The 18,561-nt window shown below is 50.3% G+C and overlaps 1 protein-coding gene across 14 annotated transcripts in view; it reads right to left on the reverse strand.

The window, feature by feature from the left end:
• Positions 1 to 2,210: 2,210 nt before the first annotated feature.
• The window catches only part of LOC130535860 (calcium-activated potassium channel subunit alpha-1-like), a 53,812-nt gene continuing 37,461 nt past the window's right edge, over positions 2,211 to 18,561 (reverse strand). For 7 of the 14 annotated variants that reach the window (XM_057051347.1, XM_057051255.1, XM_057051779.1 and 4 more), the window contains 13 exons: positions 17,693 to 17,725; positions 13,905 to 13,998; positions 10,139 to 10,262; positions 9,623 to 9,847; positions 8,789 to 8,981; positions 7,876 to 7,989; positions 7,621 to 7,713; positions 6,408 to 6,538; positions 6,007 to 6,201; positions 5,589 to 5,707; positions 5,288 to 5,500; positions 4,649 to 4,677; positions 2,211 to 3,759 (listed from right to left, as the gene is read on the reverse strand). In XM_057051347.1, coding sequence (XP_056907327.1) covers positions 3,638 to 3,759; positions 4,649 to 4,677; positions 5,288 to 5,500; positions 5,589 to 5,707; positions 6,007 to 6,201; positions 6,408 to 6,538; positions 7,621 to 7,713; positions 7,876 to 7,989; positions 8,789 to 8,981; positions 9,623 to 9,847; positions 10,139 to 10,262; positions 13,905 to 13,998; positions 17,693 to 17,725 — 1,685 coding nt within the window. In that variant the 3' untranslated portion in view covers positions 2,211 to 3,637. Of the gene's footprint in view, positions 3,760 to 4,648; positions 4,678 to 5,287; positions 5,501 to 5,588; positions 5,708 to 6,006; positions 6,202 to 6,407; positions 6,539 to 7,620; positions 7,714 to 7,875; positions 7,990 to 8,788; positions 8,982 to 9,622; positions 9,848 to 10,138; positions 10,263 to 13,904; positions 13,999 to 17,692; positions 17,798 to 18,561 lie in introns of all 14 variants that reach the window. The other 7 variants (XM_057052361.1, XM_057051435.1, XM_057051938.1 and 4 more) reach the window with 5 other exon arrangements.

Here is an 18,561-nt window from a genome sequence, read left to right on the forward strand (position 1 = left end):
GGGAGGGCCGGACCATCTGTTTGCTGCACGTGGGGGTCTGGCGGCCTGAGGTCATGACGTGTTAGTGTTTACCCCGAACCTCACGCGTGTCCCGAGTTAGCTAGCGAGGTTAGCTTTCAGATGGGCGGTACGTCCCGCTTCAAGGTGAAAACAGCCGATACGTTTGATTCATGCAGCGTAATCGAGGGAGCCGTTGACCTTTAGAGGGAACAGGAAGGGTCACCGCGGCAACGGTGCCTCGCGGGCATAGCCCCGGTTCCAGCGATCTGTCCCTTGCCTGTTGCAGACGAACCGGCCATCAGAGTTCTCCTGGATTCCCGTCAAACTCAAAGAGATCCACGGACCCCAACGTTGTCTTGGAGGGGAGTCGTCGGAGCCCTCCTCCGTTTCTGTATCAAAGGGTGAACTAATGCAAAATGCATGTGGCCCGTGGCACTAAAGATGGTGGTGCGGCGCGCTGCAGGAGCGTCGGTGAGCTGAAAGCTGAAAACATCTGTGTAAACACATGGCCTTTTTCCATCCATGTACACAATGTTCCCATCGCCCTGAGATAGATGTCCGAGGCAATATACCTCGCCCCGGGGCCAGACCGCTATGGCTTTGAACATCTGAAAAACCTTGAGCTCGGAGCGATATCCACTTTCAATGTTCCAGCACGACAGAAGAATCCAACCCAGGGCCCTTATTTGGCTCTTTGTTGTTCCACGGATCAATCGGGCCTGTTGTTCAAAATGTCTTTAATATGACGGCGTTGGGAAAAGGCAGATGAGCGCAGAGGAGGACGGATAAAAAAAACACAAGGGAGGGAGGAGCGTCTGTCTTTGTTGTTGTTCTTTAATTCTGTTAATAGCCCAAGGTAAAGATTTATCTGCTCTTGTCAATTTACCTCAGCCTCAATATAAAGCACCAAGGTCACTTTTTCCTTGCCGGGCCCACAGGATTAAATTGTCATGTCAGTCTAATAGGCAGCACAGGGAATCATTAGTCCAGCTCAGCTGCCTGACTGATAGGCATTTCAGTCCAATCATGGGAGCGTGCCGCCACGGGCCAGCCGGTATTGACACCGTGTCAGGCCTGAGAGGGGACGCCTTAATCAGCGAGGACACTCTCAACATTGATTTGACAAGCTGCCGTAATGACCCCCTTGTTTTGGTAAAGGATCACTGTTTATCCGGGCTGGCAGTGATGCACTCGCAGCGCCGCGTTGTCATGGAAACGGTCGTCACCAGCCAAGTTGGCGGAGCCGGGCAGAAAGTTGGTTTCAGAGATCTGAGTAAGTGAGTGTGTGTGTGAGAGTGGGGGGTCACTGGGACAGACTTTAACGCTGTCAATAATGGCGTGAAAGATTTTTTAATAGTCAGACACAGAGATGTGAAAAACCAAGTAAAGAAGGAACTTTACCTGCATTTCTGTCGCAATATCAGCTCCATAGTTAGAATTTTACACCGGAAAGACAAAAGCTGTGAACAAGAACCATCAAATCTAGAAGCCTTCTGTGATATAAAACGAAATCAATAAACTTAACCAACGTTCGGGGTGAGAAAAATGGCGCGAGCGTGTGCTGGTCCCGTTTTCCTGTCCTCGTTAAACATCATCCATGAATTTCCCCAACACTTTTCATCACAAGCCGTCGAGCCAGCTGCTAACAAACGTCACTCGGCCCGACTGTAGCAGAAAACGTCACATTTTCATTTTGAATGCGTATTTAATGACTCGATTAACCAGCTTTTGAATAAATGAGTTTTATTTCCTCCACGCACTTGCTGCTCAGTGGAGCCTTAATCGCTATCATACCGCTAAAATTCTAAACGACTCCACACTTCAGATCCATTATTATTTGGCCTTATTATGACTGAACACACACTTTTGTATTTAATACCAGTTGAACAAATCAGCAATTTGGCTTATGATGTTTCCGGGACCGATGCAATAAAAAGAAACAACATAAAAGCAACTGTTTCGGGTGCGATAGCTACGTAGTTGCTAATTAGGAAGGTGACACCACCACTGGTGAGAGGATGGGAATAACTGGCAGCCTCACTGTGAGGTGTTAGTCTGTAAATATTATTGGCACGCTGACGGTCTCCCGCCGTGTCGTTATGTGTAAAGTCATTAACGACGATGGTGACGGGCCCTCAGCGTCTCCGAGGTGTTTTTAGAAGCCGTCATCCAGAGAGGGCTGATGAAGAACCGCGACAGACGCCGTCGAGCACAATACATCAGCTTTTAATTTGTGAAAATACAAAATAAAATCATGTACAGTTTATGTACAAGCCTATTTGTACAGGACTGTTAACTGTAGTTTTACTGGATGTGATGATCCGCAAGCCAATAAGTTCAAAAATAAGAGTGAAAAGCAAACTAGACGGCAACCTCAACAGGAAACATTACAGAGATATTTTACACGAAGCTCGATATAGATTTTAGAAGAAAAATAGCTTTAAGACTTCAAAATATATATATATTTTTTGACTGAAATTCTACTTCTAAATTCAACTGGGCCCCTTTTTCGCTCGCCTGGAAGCCTCTTCTCGCAGTGGTGGGTCTTGTGGAGTCCTCCGCTAGCTTCAGCACTGCCTGGCACATCCCCTGCCACGAGGGAAGGGTGCGAAAATGTCACAACCGCCTCGCCGTCGCCATTAACCAGCGTTGAGTCGTCTGTAGATGGATGATTCCAATGGATCGCTCCCATTGTTTGTCAAGATACAGCTGCGATTTTGTTCAAATACATCTCGCTTAATAACCAGAAATGATTCCTATAAATACGCGGCGTGATATCGCTCAATACGATGGATTACCAACAGAATATGATCAATGGAAATAGCCAAGGCTACTTTTTCTATGATAGAGCTGTTTCTTTTTATTCAGAGTTAACATGGTGGCGTTAAGAGGGGGACTTGATGGCATCCAAGACAGTCTTGTGTCAGGCAGTGCTTCCAGCCAGCAGAGGACACGATAAACCCACTTCCTTCGATATGAGGCTCCGACTCTTCAGTTCTGTCTTTACGTTTTTGGTTTCATTTGATAAGGAAACAGCTCTATCATATTTGGCTAATGGCGTTAAAAAGGGGCCCCCGGAGCGACGACGTTCTCTGATACTCGACATTCTTGGACGTAGCGACGAGAAGAAAAGGCAAAGGTACGAGTAGAAGCGGATGAAGATAAGGCTGCAGCCTCGCGCCGTCCACGCACGGACGCCGGCCACTTTAGCCACCGTAAACATGGTGAGTGATCTCAGAGCGGCAAAGGAATGGCCGAGGGTCCGTCAGCGAAGATGCCGCGTGGAAAGACACAGTTCAACAGCCTGTAGGGAATCAGTCTGTAACACTGGGAAATAAATGCGGCAGTAGCGGTTGTTGAGCTTACAAGGCAACTTTTACACCCGGAAAACTTGATTTGGATACAATTTTCTATTTCAGTAGCGATGGTACTCATTTTACATGGTCGCCTCTCACCGGAGAAGCGTGACCCGAAAGAAGTCAGTCAGGTCGCCGCTAGCTTAACGGTGCAAAGTAAGATTAGCATCAGCAACATTCGGATGTGATTGTCTTCATGTAGAAAAGCTGAGTGAGGGAGGTGGGGTGGGCGTCTCTCCCGGTGACAGGCGTGATGCGACGCTGATGCGAGGGTCCCCTGCTCAGCACTGGTCTTCTGCTTCTCTGATGGGTGGAATGGAGCTGCTGGAGGATTTACACGGGCTAACGTGGGTGACGGTCCTCAGGTGGGCATTCTCCGGCTCATCTGTAAACCACGTCTTTTCTGGGGGGGGAAGCACAGAGGCAAGAGATGATTTAGAACTGAGTGGAAGAAAAAGGGTTTTTTTGTGTTACCTATGATTAAAAATGATGGCAGGTCAATATCTCTTTGTCCCAGTTTGTCAGATAAGGAAGCTCGAGCGTTGGTCACAGGCGCCCCTCCCTCGCCACTGCTCAGCAGGGTCAATAAACACTATCAACACTATCATCACAATTCTGTTTGTCCAATTTAAAGACAACCCAAGTCGGCTCATTCTTACCAGTGCGGCTACATGTAGCATCCGCTCACCGAGCGTCCTTATTTGACCCGCTGGGAGAAGGAATGACAGCCAGTTTCCCCCCTTTTAATAGTTTAGCATTATTCTACCTACTGCTGTTTACTTAAGATAGCAGACGTGCAAGTCACAGCTATTACAAAATCTGTGCGTCTCTGTCCATATTAGTTAGATTAATGGTTTTAACTTCATGTTTCATCTGGTCATAGTTGTTTTATGGGGTTTTTTTTCAATCATTTTAGAGGCTTCAGGCTTTTGGCTTGTTGCAACTTTATTTTCATAGAGGAAGAAATGGCCTGGCGCAATGATGCACCAGTTGGCGCGAGCCGAGGTCGTGCATTTTCATCAGGGCGGCTCCAGGCTACGACGCTTCGCCACATTAGCACGTATGCCAGCGTGTATAAAACCTCGCTGTATGAACTAAATGCATCAAGGATAAAGTGGCATCAAACCAATCAACGACACTCACGCAACCGTCCAGAAAGTCCTGCGCAGCTCTCAGCCATGCGGCGCCGGTGCGGTCGTTCAACTAAACTACTTAGCGTTCGTTCAGAGAGCGAGAATGTCAAGGACACGAGCGTGGAATGCAATGACATGCAGGATCATTCACTTCCATACCTTGGCCCGCTCTATTCATCCTTGCTGCACTTTTGGAAAAAAGAAGGTAGCACACTAGATGTAAGCTGATTGGACCATTATTGACAGATGATCAGAGGTGTAAAACAGCAGGAGAAGCTTGTTACGCTGCCCAGACCGCATCCAGGCCTGTTACCAGGACAACGGGAAACAGGAAGTTCATACTCGCTTCAGAAACCAAATAAAGCGGACATAGTGGAGACAAGCGTGTTTGATAGAGATGTTTGCCTCAGCAGGAGCTCCGGGTTTACCGCCGGCAGCCGTGGATAAAGGCTAACGGTTAGCATCACATACAATCACCGGAACACACTCCAGTCCAAAGATACTGCTGCCGTCAGGTTATGTACCCAAACCGCTACTCGCAGCGTGAACGCAGCACAGAGAACAGAGGAGCGCTTGTTCCCCTATCAGGGAGAACACTTGCACCAAGGCGTCGTCTACCTGGTGGATCCCAAAACCCGGCTGGATTAGAGCCCGTGAGGACTGGGCCTGATTCAGAGTGATGCAGTCTGATTCCCATGTTTACTTGTTTGTGATATGTAATTAATCAACATAGAATAACAAAATTATCACAGTAAGTCTGAAATTTCAATGTTGCGAGAGCTTTAGGAGGGGACGTACTTTTGTTTGTCTCTGGTGTCTCTGCTCCGGTTGCGGTTGGTTTTGGGGATGGAGTGGACGGAGGAGCTTTTTTTGCTGGAGGAATGGGACGAATGTGACGAGTGAGAGAGGCTGGTTCGAGACTGGCCTGCGTTGTGGTCGAACTGCATCAGGCAGAAGATCAGGTCCGAGGGCACCAGCTCAAACGCGTAGGGGGGATTGGTTATGACATACCTGCAGGAGAAGGAACACGTCTGAGTCCAGCGGGACCAACTAAAGACGACGTTCCCTCGGTGGAAACACAGACCGAGTCCATACCCACCGTTTGGTACACTGGCTCTGACTGTTGAGGTGTGCGTCCCGCAGCCGATAGATGCCAAAGCACAGCATGTTGTAGGTTTTGAGGGCTTTGCAGAAGAGGTCACCATAGCAACCCCCATCCTGCAATGTGATCCAAACAAAACATGTTCTTAGAGACTCATTTGGAGACTATTTAATTGCTAATTGAGGTCATTTCTGTGAAAAAAACAACAACTCAAGTTCAGAATAATAGAAGCATCTTGTCTGTTAGCTAAGCGGCTGTGGTTGTTGGCTACCTTTCACTGCAAGTCTGGATAACAACAACTTGTTCTATTCCGAATAACAGCCTTCCGGGCTGAGCGCATTCCCTAAAGTCGGAGCCCAGGACACAGATCGGCAGGGATGTGCTTGTCCCTCGGGTGACAGGATCACTCACTTACCCCAAGGTCAGCAAAGGGCCCGTCGTACAGGGCCAGCTGTGCCACACGACACCTGTCCCTGTTCGCCAGGGTCTGTGGCGTGCTGTAGCCCCCCCGCAGCGCATTTTCCTCTGCCAACAGCCCTTCCAGCTCCGGTGTCGCCCCGCCTGTTACCAGCGTCCGGATCAAGGTGAGGATATTATCATTGAAGTATGTCTGCAGGGATGAAGTCAGAGGGGAGAGACATCTGTGAGGAGACACCCCCCAACCTGAGAGTGAGCAGATCCAACCGGACTCTGCTGTCATAAGAAGAAGCTAAGAAAACTGCACATTCCTATCGTCCTAAACATCTCGTACAATGTGAAAGAACAGATATTGAGTGTGGTTATTATAGAAGCTGCTACGGATGGATTCAGACTCACAGCGCTCATTAAAGAATCCAGCACGCTGACTGCGAACGCCGTCCCGCAGGCAAAGGGCTGAGTGAGGTACAACTCGGTGTCGGGGTCGTCGTCATCGTCTTGGTCCAGGAACTGAACGTTGGAGTCGTTCACTATGGGAGAGAAATGTGTGCTGGAGTCATTCCCCGTCTCTCCGTTTGTCCGCTGCGAACTCGGGAGATCAGGAATTCTGCTCCAAACGGGACACCCCAGCTCCTCCTCTTTTTGTCTTTTACCTTCTACTGGATGGAAGATGGATGCCGCTTCATTGGCTGGCAAGAGACGCTCAAAACCCCCCAAATGCTAGTTAGCTTAGCTCAAACGCTGGCGGTGAACGGGTAGTATTGGCGCACTCAAACATAGGAATCTGCAATAATCTTCAGGTCGTACAGCTGAACTCAAATCCTAATGAGTCGGAGCTACTTTACGGTCCCTGCCAGGCCAGAAGGGTGTCTGTCGTCTTCCCACCAGGGGAAGAAGGCGAGTGACAAAAAGTAGCGGGAACAAAACATGCGACAGGTCTGTGTGAAGAGGTGGATGAAGAAGTACAGCGGCTGCAGAGCTGGACCGCTTATACCGGGTTTAGGAGAGCGAAAGGAGGCCGCGGAGTGGCTGGACCCAGGCCGCTCATGCACACGAACAACACGCTCACAGCATGCACAACGTTCTCCTGCACTCAGCATCAGTAACACCAGTTTGCCTTGTTAATCCGTGACACCGAACTTCCAATTACTTGAACTGGCATTTCAACCCGTCTTTGCTCAGAACCTTTTTTTTTTAAAAGATGTCTTTGAGCAACAGAACACATGCAGCAGCTGCAAGAAAGTAATGATGCAAAGATGTAGCGGGAGAACTGCTCCCTCTGCGAGGACAGAAATAAATGTCGGCGTCAACGGGGCTGAGATGAAAGAGGAGCGGCCGGAGAATTCGATTGGACGCAAGATGTCGCGAAAACAGCCACCAGGACTTTTGAGGGATCAAAGGCCCCGCAATTCTTGAACAAATAAAAGGGAGGGGGGGTCTCAGATAAAGGAGCGAAAAACAAGACAGGCAATTTCAACCAGAACTAAGAGTAAAATGTGCTGAGAGTGAAGCCACGGGAATGGAGGCAGCCTCTGGTGCAGTGAGAGAAATCAAAAGGAAGCTGATGTGAAGGCAGTTCCAGCACTGCAGGACAGGACAGAGGACTTCTTACCCAGCTCAGTTATCATCTGGATGCTGGTCCCACTGCTTTTGTCCTGACTGAGCGAGATGACGGGCAGCTTTCTGCCTGCCTTTGCTAACGGCGCTGGACAGGCAACAGTAACGGGAGCATGTCAACAAAGCAAACGCTGCTTTAATCGCAGTAATCAAGCACCCGCGCCTGGAATGACTGAGATCTTCAAACGTGTTAGCGGCTGCTTAGCTGGAAATGCACTGGTGTCGATGGAAGGTCCAGGAAGGAACGTACCCAGTTCTGTTATGATGGGGATGTTTGCGCCAGTGGTGACGGAAGTCTGCCTCACTAATCCGTGCACGGGGCTGTTTTCTGGAGACGATCTGTCCATCCCCGGCGGTGTGAAGCCTGAATGAGCACAAAAGACAGAAACAAATCAGGAGGAGAGCCGAGAGGCTAGGCCGCTGCCCCCGCTCCCCGCCGCCGCTGTAATTCCTGACAAGAGCCAATATTAGGCCATATATTATACATGTGGCGCAGCACTCATTTTGTTCCGGAAACGGCCTTTGCGTACGCGCACCAGGGCCGTTCACGCTGCAGCTACGGAGGATCAAGTGACCCAAGATTGAATTCAAATTGAATTGACATTTCTTGCTTTCCTCAGACCGACAAGTAAGCACATTAAACCAGCGACGCTGATGTATTATACATGGGCGGCGCTTTGACATCCATCACGTCCTGCTGACTAAAGCAAATGCGAGGTCATACGTGTATTAGAGAAATAACGACCCTTCTTCCTCTCTCTGTCGTCGGGTCAAAAGGTTTCTGAGAGCACTTCTGCCAGTGCTGCAGAATGACCACTGTGAAAGGCCACGCTACGATAAGTGGCCCCTGCTGCTGTTCTGAAGAGCTAATATGCAGCTTTCATTAATTATACAGGCTATTTGTTCTTATTTTCAAAGCAGAGGAGGGTAGAAATGAGGCGGGGGGGGGGGGGGGGGGTTCTGTGCCTTCGCTTTGCTTGTTGCCACCAATTAGGTTTGTGAAGAAACCAGTTGTTACAGTAACCTGAGGAATAGTCACTGAGGTTTACTGTCAAACTCAGCGACACCAGGTCAGCCAGGCGGCGCCCAGTGAGGGATATTTCCTGTGCCAGGGCCCTGTCCCTCCCAGGCAGTGCACTGAACTATGATAGGCCACTCCTTACCTTGGGAATTAGCCTGCAAGACCCCGATGCTGTCGTCAAACAGCATGGACTTGATGTTGAGCGATGCCAAGATGCATTCTTTGTCCTGCAGTGACGCATCGTCAATATTGTTCTGATTGGCCGACAGGATGACACACATGTCGCAGAGGTTGATGTTGACAGCTCTCAGATCTGCCCGACTCAACGGCGTGCCCTTTGAAGAGGAGCAAAGGGGAGAATTTATTAGAAGAGCCGCACGTTAAAGACTGTTTTCCTCACTTGCTGTCAGAGTTTCGGACAAAATAACGTAGAAATCTTAACTTAAGAAAAAAAACAGACATTTGATACAACTTTTGATACGCTGAATGAACTACAACCAAAGTTTGGACGTTTCTTCCGTTTCATTTGCCGCCATCTGTCTTTGTAGCCGTTTCAAAACACTAATTTTTCAAATACTTGGCAGGAAACGCAGAGCGCGCGAGTGGCCCAATCACAGCCGCACATTAGCCTGCAGCTCAGGTTAGTTTGATTTTTCTTTAAAATTAAATAGTTTAGAAGCCGCTGTAAGCCTGAAACATGTGTGTGCAGTAAAATGTAATGAAACTCTGGCGTGCTGGTCTGTTTCACCTCAGGAACACGTGTTCGGCATCACCGAAATGATTACAGTTCTTGAAATAGACTATAAAATATTATTTATGGCTGTGGAACAGCGCAAGTTATTCAGGTTCACATGATAAAAGTCAAAATATTTGGTCTGGATCAGGTTATTTTGCTGCTGCAGCCTTGGCTATAAAACATTTACGGCGCAGGTTTTGTTGTTTGAGAAAAGGTTGGAGCAGTTTTTCCTGGACTCACAGGTAAAATGGAGACCTTCGGAAAATTGTGAAGCGTCTCCCATTCCCGCTTCAAATACTCCAGGGAGCCGACGAACACGATGTGCTTGAGCTCGTGGTAGTGAAAGTTGCTCGCTCGCAGGGGCATGATGAAGTTCCGGAGGCCGATCAGCGCCGATTTCACGTCTCCGAAGATGCACACGACCACGTGGCCGCTGAGGAAGGTCATGGCTGCCTCGCTGCGGGTCTGATGAGGACAGGACACCCCCGGATGAAATGTTTCTACATTTTTAAGCAGCTGACATGAGGGGGGGGGGAGGGGTGGATAGAACAGGAAGTGTTCCGTATAGTGGGAACCATATAGAAAATGACACGTCCAACACCTCGATACGCTGTGTTTAAGTGCCCGTCAACCTCTGACGGGGAGATGTGAAGCGACACATCTGTCAGCGTGGGGGTCCGTGTGTGGGAGGAGGGGGGGGGGGGGGGGGGGGGGGGGATGCAAATGACGTGCGCTGGGTGAAGGAGTGCAACCCACCAGGATGACCTTCTCGATGTCTTTGGACTGGCACCAGTGGAACATCCCAGTGGAGTCGTATTTCTTGATGTTCTCGTCCATACTGTCGATCTGCTCGTTCCCCGGGATGAGGAGGGGGTCGTGCCTAATCAAGGAAAAACAGAGGGGTGGGGTGGCCAAATGAATATGCTACACAAGTTAAGTTCCATTTGAATGTGGCAAATTCCAGTTTAGACCCCAAATTCTTAATCACCAGCCCAACTCAACACTAACTACTGTAGCTAAAGTGGTCCTTCCCCCCCCTCCCCCTTTTGGCTCCTTCCTGTCACAGCCCATCTACAGAAACGCCAAGAAAACTGCCATGTCATCAAGCAGAGTGACATCAGCAGCGGCAGCCAGGCGGAAAGCGATGGCAGCAACATACTGCCCTGACTGGCACGAGCACAGAGATGCAATTACGCCCCCTTACTGCACACAGCTTTTGACGTATTTGTGCTGCGCGGTAAAAGCTTTAACAGACCAGACTTTAAATATTTCAGTAATTTGCCCCATCATATTTGCTTTTCAAAGTGAAGCGCATTAATGTTTAACAAGGTCACCGCCGACCGCTGAAGCTAATTTCACCGGGAACTTTATCCAACCACCAAACGCTGACCGCTGGGACTCCTGGCGCGCCGCCGGCGTTCACCAGATCAGGCTAAAGGTGTGCGAGGCGGACGATAAATGTCTGACGCGCAACACGTTTATTCACAGCAGCGCGTGAGCCTTGATTCATGCTCGTTACGGCTGCTGTGATTGTAAAAGGGATTGAAATGAAAATGCTAATCTTATAAAACAGTCACAGTATCCCAGTATAACCAGGCCAAAGAGGAGGTGGATCAGGGATGAACCTCAGATCCACCGAGGCTTCGGGCTGCCTGGTTCCGTTACCACTAGCTGGACTTTGGAGTCGGATCAGTGCAGAAGATCTGAAGTTCCGTAAATCAAACGGGAGCTCGGGCAGAGAACTTCTCACCGCCAGAAAGCGCCTCTTTAACGCGAGCGAGGGCTTTAAAAGAATGCTCCTCTAAGCATCCTGTTAAGTATGCATGAAAGTGTCAGCTGAGACCGCCATCCCTCAGGCTGCGAGAGACTGAAGCCAGAAAAGCCCGCCTTGGGCTCATACGCCCTCGGGCAAGACCTGGATGTCCTCTCAAGAATGGAAGAAAACGTCTCCTCCGCTCTCGTCCACCACCGATAATCTCGTCTGTCCAAGCTGTTCTCACCCCAGAAGGAGACGGCCGTGCGTCCGCCTCAGAAAGAGACCTTTCACCCACCGTTTCTTGTAATATCAAACGCATAAAAACCCAATCTCGTTTTTTGGGGTGGTTGTACAAAATGGCCGTTGCCCTCGGAGACCCTGGTCGTGCCGGAGTCTTGAATTGCAGTTCTAATGAGAGCGAGAGCATTTAGAGGTTTTACACCTCGGCTAAATATTACATCAGAAGTCAAATGTTGCGGCAGTCACTCAGTGGAGCTGCTGTCACTTCAGTTTGTCCTTGTGGAGATGACTGGTGAGGCAGAGCTCTGCCAGGATAGCTATCGCTCACTGTCAGCCGTGACGGCCTGTCACTATCCCGCGCCGCCAATTGCCTTGGCAGCGCTCAAGCAGACTTGACGTGTGTGTCACCGCGCGGTCCGATGTGATCAAATGTCTTGTGACATCCCACAATTAGATGTGTCTTATGACCATCAAGGAGCCCGTGGAAATGGTGTTAATTTCAGCGAGGTCGCCGTTGCTAAGTCAGAGAGGGGGCGCTGGTTTCTTAATACGCCTGGAAACGCGCTGCTTCCACTGACTTCCTTCTTCAGCGCGCTCGCTTCCATTAGCGCCACGGTTCCTGGGCATTTTAACCCAGCACTTAAGCAGCGGGCCGACGTGTCCGACCAGATTTTGACAGCGCGGCCGCAGCACAGAGCCCTGCGTCTTCCGGAGAATCCCACCGACGGCTGCGAGAGACACGCAGCGGAAGATAAAGGCGCACTTCATGTAAATTGAGATGAGCGCGAGTGGCGGCCGTGGCGGCGGCAAGCAAAGCCTTTGAAAATCCTACCCATCATGCAAGCTGACAAAGGCTTGCTCTTCAAAAACCCACAGCCAATCTGTTGATCATTACTTATTTACAAATTCCTTGAGGCCGCAGGTCCTGTAAAAACACATTTGATATAGTACACTCCGAGATGGGTTTTCTTTCCCCCCCTCTCTGCTTGTTGCATCGAAGTATCCCTTAGGCTACCACCGCAAATCCCTCGCCTGCATGTCTGCTGCCTACGCTACGGACCAAACAACACATCTACTCTGAGTGTAGCGTGCATTAGCATGACAAGTAGATGGATTGGTTTGGTGGGCTGATATTTAGCTGGTGGCTACAGCGTTAGCAAAGGCTGCCGCGCTACCCAGGAGTCCTGGAACCACCTGGAGTGATTCAACTTTGACCCCACTTCAAACCGAATCAAACAGGGCAAACGCCCACCTGAAAAAGGCGGAGGCTACAGATCAGAGGACACAATCGTTACAATTTTGAGTCTTGTTTTTCTAGCCGGTACCTCCCTCAACTACAGTAGCTTCAAGGTCTGCATTTATTTGTGGACTGGATTTCCAAATGTCACCTGAAAAAAAAAAAACCACAGCGGGAACATAAAGTCGTCTGTCAGTTTTAATCACATTCTATCTGCACAATTCCACTTTGTATACATCAGGAAGCAGGATTCCCTTTTGCCCAGCTTGGTAATAACATGGCACTTAACGCCACTGACTATCACTATTATGCTGCCTGTAATGGCCTCTTGTTGAATAACAGCGTTATCTGCAGTCAAAATCAATAAGCATCGATTTAATTTTACGGGACAAGATAAAAGCAAGGTAGCATTTGAATTCGCCTTCCATTGTGATGATACATATCATCCACAGGGTTCCGTGCTGCGGAGAGCTCAGAGGGACCTGACAATAGATGAATTGCCCTGGGCGATCTGTCTTTGGAGTCTCTGTGGTTAGCTGCTGCTGTCATTAGTGCCAGGCCTGTTTAAAAGCTGTTGTCTGGCTTTGTCACATGGTACCTTGTGGCAAAGAGTCTGACATTTGCTGCACCAAAGCATGTGATCCATTTTGTTCCTTACCTGACCAGCACTGAACTTTTGATATTTAAAAAGCAGCTGTTTGAAATTCGGTTCAATAGCAATAAAATAAGTCCTGTTTAACTATTAGCTTTACGGCTAATCATGCTAAAGCACATGCTAAGGCTCTAAATGGCATCAAATCTCATCTGAAGATAGATAAAAGGTTGATTTATTGGATTTGATCTGTAGACGTGATTATCCTGCCTCAACTATACCTGGTTACACTTTAGTAGCATTGCAGTCAAACTCTTTGTGCATAATTTTATGCATTTTTGTTCAACCAATGACATGTCGCCACCGTTAGTGAGGAGGAACAGGTTTGAAGGCTGTAAAAAATAAGAATGCTTATAAAAACCAGAAATTCTGCGGCGAGATGTACACAAAAACACGTCTAATGCTGCATTTCTGCATTAAAAGTGGGCAAAATTTTGGGCAGCAACTGTCCCTGAATGAATAACACAGGGTGAGGGGCTATAGTTCATGTCTAAAGATGAAATATTAAACTAAATGTTTGTCATGATAAAAGTTTATGTTTGGGATGAGTTGCCATGGCGATCGATATGAGCGATACCTTCCTCCAGGACTGAGCAGAGCCCCAAGAACAGCATAAAACATGAGGTCGAGGACCTACCTCGTTATTTTGGGTGAAGAGTTTGGGGAGTTTCTCATGCCTCCGTTCCGCTGCTTCTTCTTGGGCGACAACGCCGACTGTTGGTCCTCTTCAACTGCAACAGAATCAGAATCAGAGGGAGGACGCGGCGCCATCGGGTCAGCGGATTCACAACAGGGTGGAAGAGAGGCTGAGTGGAGAGGATGGAGCGAGCAGAGCACATCCACAAAGATGCAGACATGCAACAGCGGCATCACCACCTAGCATGCCGCCGGCTAACGCGGAGAACGTGGGCGTTAAAACGCGACGCCGCGACGTAGCAAACTGCTCTAATCCACGTCTCAAAATGTCCTGATGATACGGACCCACAATTACATCAAAGGCTAATAATTTACTGTCATTCTGGGTGAATTTGTTGTTGCTACGCGTTTCCTCTGCCAGGGATTTCGCCCTCTGCGGAGGAGCTAATCAACGACCGTTGTCTCGTTTCATTCAGGCAGCAGCGGCGTGTAAACATGAAGGCGGCCCAGGACATTTCTCTGGTCCTTCTCCACCATATTCTCTCTAATGAGCCTGGTCCTCGTGCCAGAGTGATTTATGTAAAGGCGAGATCCCCCCGGACACCGCCCGCATCAATTATACATTTTCTTTTTGACTCAAGTAACCGGGAATAATTTTAAGATAAAAGAGCAGAAATGTGACATGATAAACCGATTCAGATTCTGCTCTGTAGAACATTCAGGTTAGACTAGAATGGAACCAGTTGTAAAGAGGGGGGGCTTCCTGGGGAAGGGGGGGGTTGTCTGTTTCGACACGCCGGCCCTTCACATTTTGTGCCGCCTGTTCAATATTTAATGCTGCACAGCTGACAGCTGCACACGCCGGGTCATTAGTAACGAACGCTGCGTGCAGCCACGGCAGTGCATGCTTTGCTACTTCTGTTGCTGCCACACCACACCGAGGGGGGGCCTTGGGGGAGGAGGTGGCGGCGGCCCTTACGGTGCCTGTGACCGACCGTGGCGCTACTGGCGCGGCCGGGGTGGAATCTGTATTTAACCGGGAGGCTAAATACAGCCTGGGTCGGCTCCCTGGAGCGGGACAGCAGGCTCCCCTTGCGATTGTTTACGAGCGGGACGGACGCAGCGGAGACCCCACAGCAGCGTCCCTCGCTGACCTCTGGGGCCGAGCTGTGGTTCAGGACGGCTGACTCGGACTGAAAACTGTGCGACTGGATCAGGGGGCCCCCGTCTACGGCTCAATAAAGAGGAGGGAAAGGAAGATTACTGACTGGAGCCACTGGGCTGTGGTCCGAAACTTCTCAGGGATGGATTAGATCACAGCATCGCTCTCTAATCTCTCTGAAGGATCACTTTGATCAAGCGGTACCCTTTAACTCACAAATAAACATGGCCTTTTTTCGGTTGCGAAACATTGCAAAGATTGGGAAAATAGTGGCCCAGCATCATTCTGAAAGATAATCCAGCAATGGTTCCGTCCAGGCTGGACTGTTGTCGGTCAGTGTGATCAGAAGAATCCTTTGAGAAGCCTCCAGAGGATCCAGAAGGCAGCAGCAACAGTTCTGGCAGGTATTGACAAAAGAGATCATGTGACTCCTCTTACAGGCACCTAAATATCATCAGGGTCAGATTGGGGGGGGGGTCTAATTTCTTTGGCTTCCATCTTAGCTACGCTGCTGTAAGGGGAGGCTGGGGAGATCACCTGACTGGTCCTCCTCTCCTCCCCTCTCCTCTCTTCCTTTCCTCCTCTCCCCTCCTCTCCTCTCCTCTCCTCTGCTCTCTCCTGCCTTCATCTCCTCTCCCCTCCTCTCTTCCTCCTCTCCTCTCCTCTCTCCTCTCCCTTCCTCTCTCCCCTCCCTCCTTTCCTCTCCCCTCCTCTCCCTTCCTCTCCTCCCCCCTCCTCTCCCTTCCTTTCCTCTCCCCTCCTCTCTTCCTTTCCTTTCCTCTCCCCTCCCCTCTCCTCTCCTCCTCCTCTCTCCTCCTCTCCCTTCCTCTCCTCCCCCCTCCTCTCCCTTCCTCTCCTCCCCCCTCCTCCCCTCCTCTCCTCTCCCCTCTCTTACTCTCCTCCTCTCCTCTCCTCCCCTCTCTCCCCTCCCTCCCCTCCCCTCCTCTCCCTTCCTCTCCTCCTCCTCCCTCTCCTCCTCCTCCTCTCCTTCCTCTCCTCCCCTCTCCCCTCCTCCTCTCCTCTCCTCCCCCTCCTCTCCCTCTCCTCTCCCCTCCTCTCCTCTCCTCTCTCCCCTCCTCTCCCCCCTCTCCCCTCCTCTCCTCTCCTTCCTCTCCCTCTCCTCTCCTCTCCTCTCTCTCCTCCCCTCTCTCCTCTCTCTCCTTCCTCTCCTCCCCCTCCTCTCCTTCCTCTCCTCCCCTCCTCTCCTCTCCCCTCTCTTACTCTCCTCCTCTCCTCTCCTCCCCTCTTTCCTCCCTCCCTCCCCTCTCCCTTACTCTCCTCTCCTCTCCCCTTCTCTCATCTCCTCCCCCCTCCCTCTCCTCTCTCTCCCTCCTCCCTTCCTCTCCTCGCCCTCCTCTCCTCTCCCTTCCTCTCCTCGCCTCCTCTCCTCCTTCCTCTCCCTTCCTCTCTCCCCTCCTCTCCCTTCCTCTCCTCTCCCTCTCCTCTCCTCCCTCTCCTCTCTCCTCTCCTCCTCTCCCTTCCTCTCCTCTCCCTTCCTCCTCTCCCCTCCCTTTCTCTCCTCTCCTCCCCTTCCTCTCCTCTCCTCCCCTTCCTCTCCTCTCCCCTCCTCTCCTTCCTCTCCCCTCCCTTTCTCTCCTCTCCCTTCCTCTCCCCTCCTCTCCCGTTACTGTACTGATATAAACCATGTGGATTAAATCAGCCCTGTTTGAAAACCAGGTGGTTATTTGGGTGAACTGATCCTTTAGCTGTTCACAGGAACCTGGAGGGATCTGAGCTGCGCCGACGTCCCTCGGAGCTGCGGTGTTAATAAAACATCTTCACACTCTTATCGTAATTTAAGTACAATCGCTGAGTTTTTTAGGGGTAATCCTTTCTGGCAGAAGAATGCTAATAACTGAATAATTAAAATACCTCATTTTTATTAAATACCACTTAACCACTTGATATAGCCACTGATGAAAGGCTGGCTTTGACGTTCACTCCAATATTCATAATAAAACATGAATTAATAAGCACGCTTTCAGGTGTTTCAGCTATTGTTATGCCATAAAAACAGGGAGGTGACAGCGTGGATTAACAACTGGGAGCTGCTTTACGCTGCTCCAGCCCGATGGAGGGGCGAACGTGCAGCTCCCAACATGAAGGAACACGGCTCCAGTTCAAGTGGAACTAAGAACGTGCAGAGACACAAAAGGAAGCCCCGTTCCCCCTCGATCAAAAAAAAAAATGTCTGGGAGCTGAAGCTGGAGAGGAGAGATGATTATTTCAACAGTCAGCTGTCTGACAGATTATCCTCTCTGCTCCTGACCTCCTCCGATCATCTGGCCCACGTCAAACAGGCACAGCACTTCTGCGCCGCCACATGTTGTGGCACATTTGTTGCCCGTCACCAGTGCCGTTACAGTGGACGTCCCACCGAGGAGCCATGGAAGCCTCCTTGCTTATAAACCCTCCCTGCTTTCCTCCAGAGGCATTCCCCATTCCTGCAGAATGGAGCAGCAGCGCCACCTGCTGCCGAGCTGCCACCAAACCCCCCCGGATTTGATCCTCGGCGATGGATGATGAGAGACTGTGCAGAGCGATGAGCACAAACACTGAAATCTGACAGGTAGCAGACAGGAGACAGCGGCAGATGGAAAAGGGGAAGAGCAGAAGTCAGAACTTACTTGATTTGATGTATCCGTTGTAGCTGTTCTTGGCTGAGAAGCGGGAGAGAGGCAGAGGAGAGGAAGACATCGTCAGGAAACCAAACCATAAACCACAAGTGGCAACTGAAAACGGACAGATTTCTGTTCAAACACTGCAAAAATAACAGAAGCGACGCCTAAAGACAACACAGGCCAAGCGATGAGACTGTACATGCTTGAGGTGTCAGGTTAAACATAAATATGGTTTATTTTAGGATCGAATTAGAGATCATGTGACCTGTAAGCATCTATTTAACTGCTAACGGTCAATAATCTTGTGCTTAAATGAAGAGTATTGCCTGACGCCACCTGCAAAGCCCTTTCCTGAGCAGATTTCTGGAGCCGCGGCGCTCATTAGTACCTCCGCTCGACCCTGCGCTCGTGATAAAGGTCACGTGTTGAGCTGGAGGGGGGACAGTGACAGTGGTGTTCAAACGGGGACCTCGCTGGTCCTGGCATCTGTCGCCTGCAATCGGAGGGTGCGAGCAGAGTCGCAGGGCTAACAGGCTAGCATCTGTCCCACAACCAGAGAGGAGGAGAGGGGCGGGGGGGAAGCTGGGCTGCCTGGTGGTTACGAACTGTCAGGCTGAGTTTCATGACAACCGGTAGTGCTCCAAAAATGAAAATGCAAACATAATTTCGGTGTCAGGCCGTATAAGGCCCCGCTCGGCGCCGCTCCTGCTCCGTGTAGACAGCAGCCGCAGAGCCGGGCTCGGGCTGAGCCAGCCTGGCGACGCTTCGCCCCGGAAGACATGTTGAGGGGCGGCGAATGCCCTGAGATGTTCGCACACACGCAGCCTGGTCCTTGAACGCCGCGCGGTCGCTAAGAGTGCGTGACGTTCTCCGAT

Source organism: Takifugu flavidus, chromosome 1 (assembly GCF_003711565.1).
Source record: "Takifugu flavidus isolate HTHZ2018 chromosome 1, ASM371156v2, whole genome shotgun sequence".
NCBI lineage: Eukaryota > Metazoa > Chordata > Actinopteri > Tetraodontiformes > Tetraodontidae > Takifugu > Takifugu flavidus.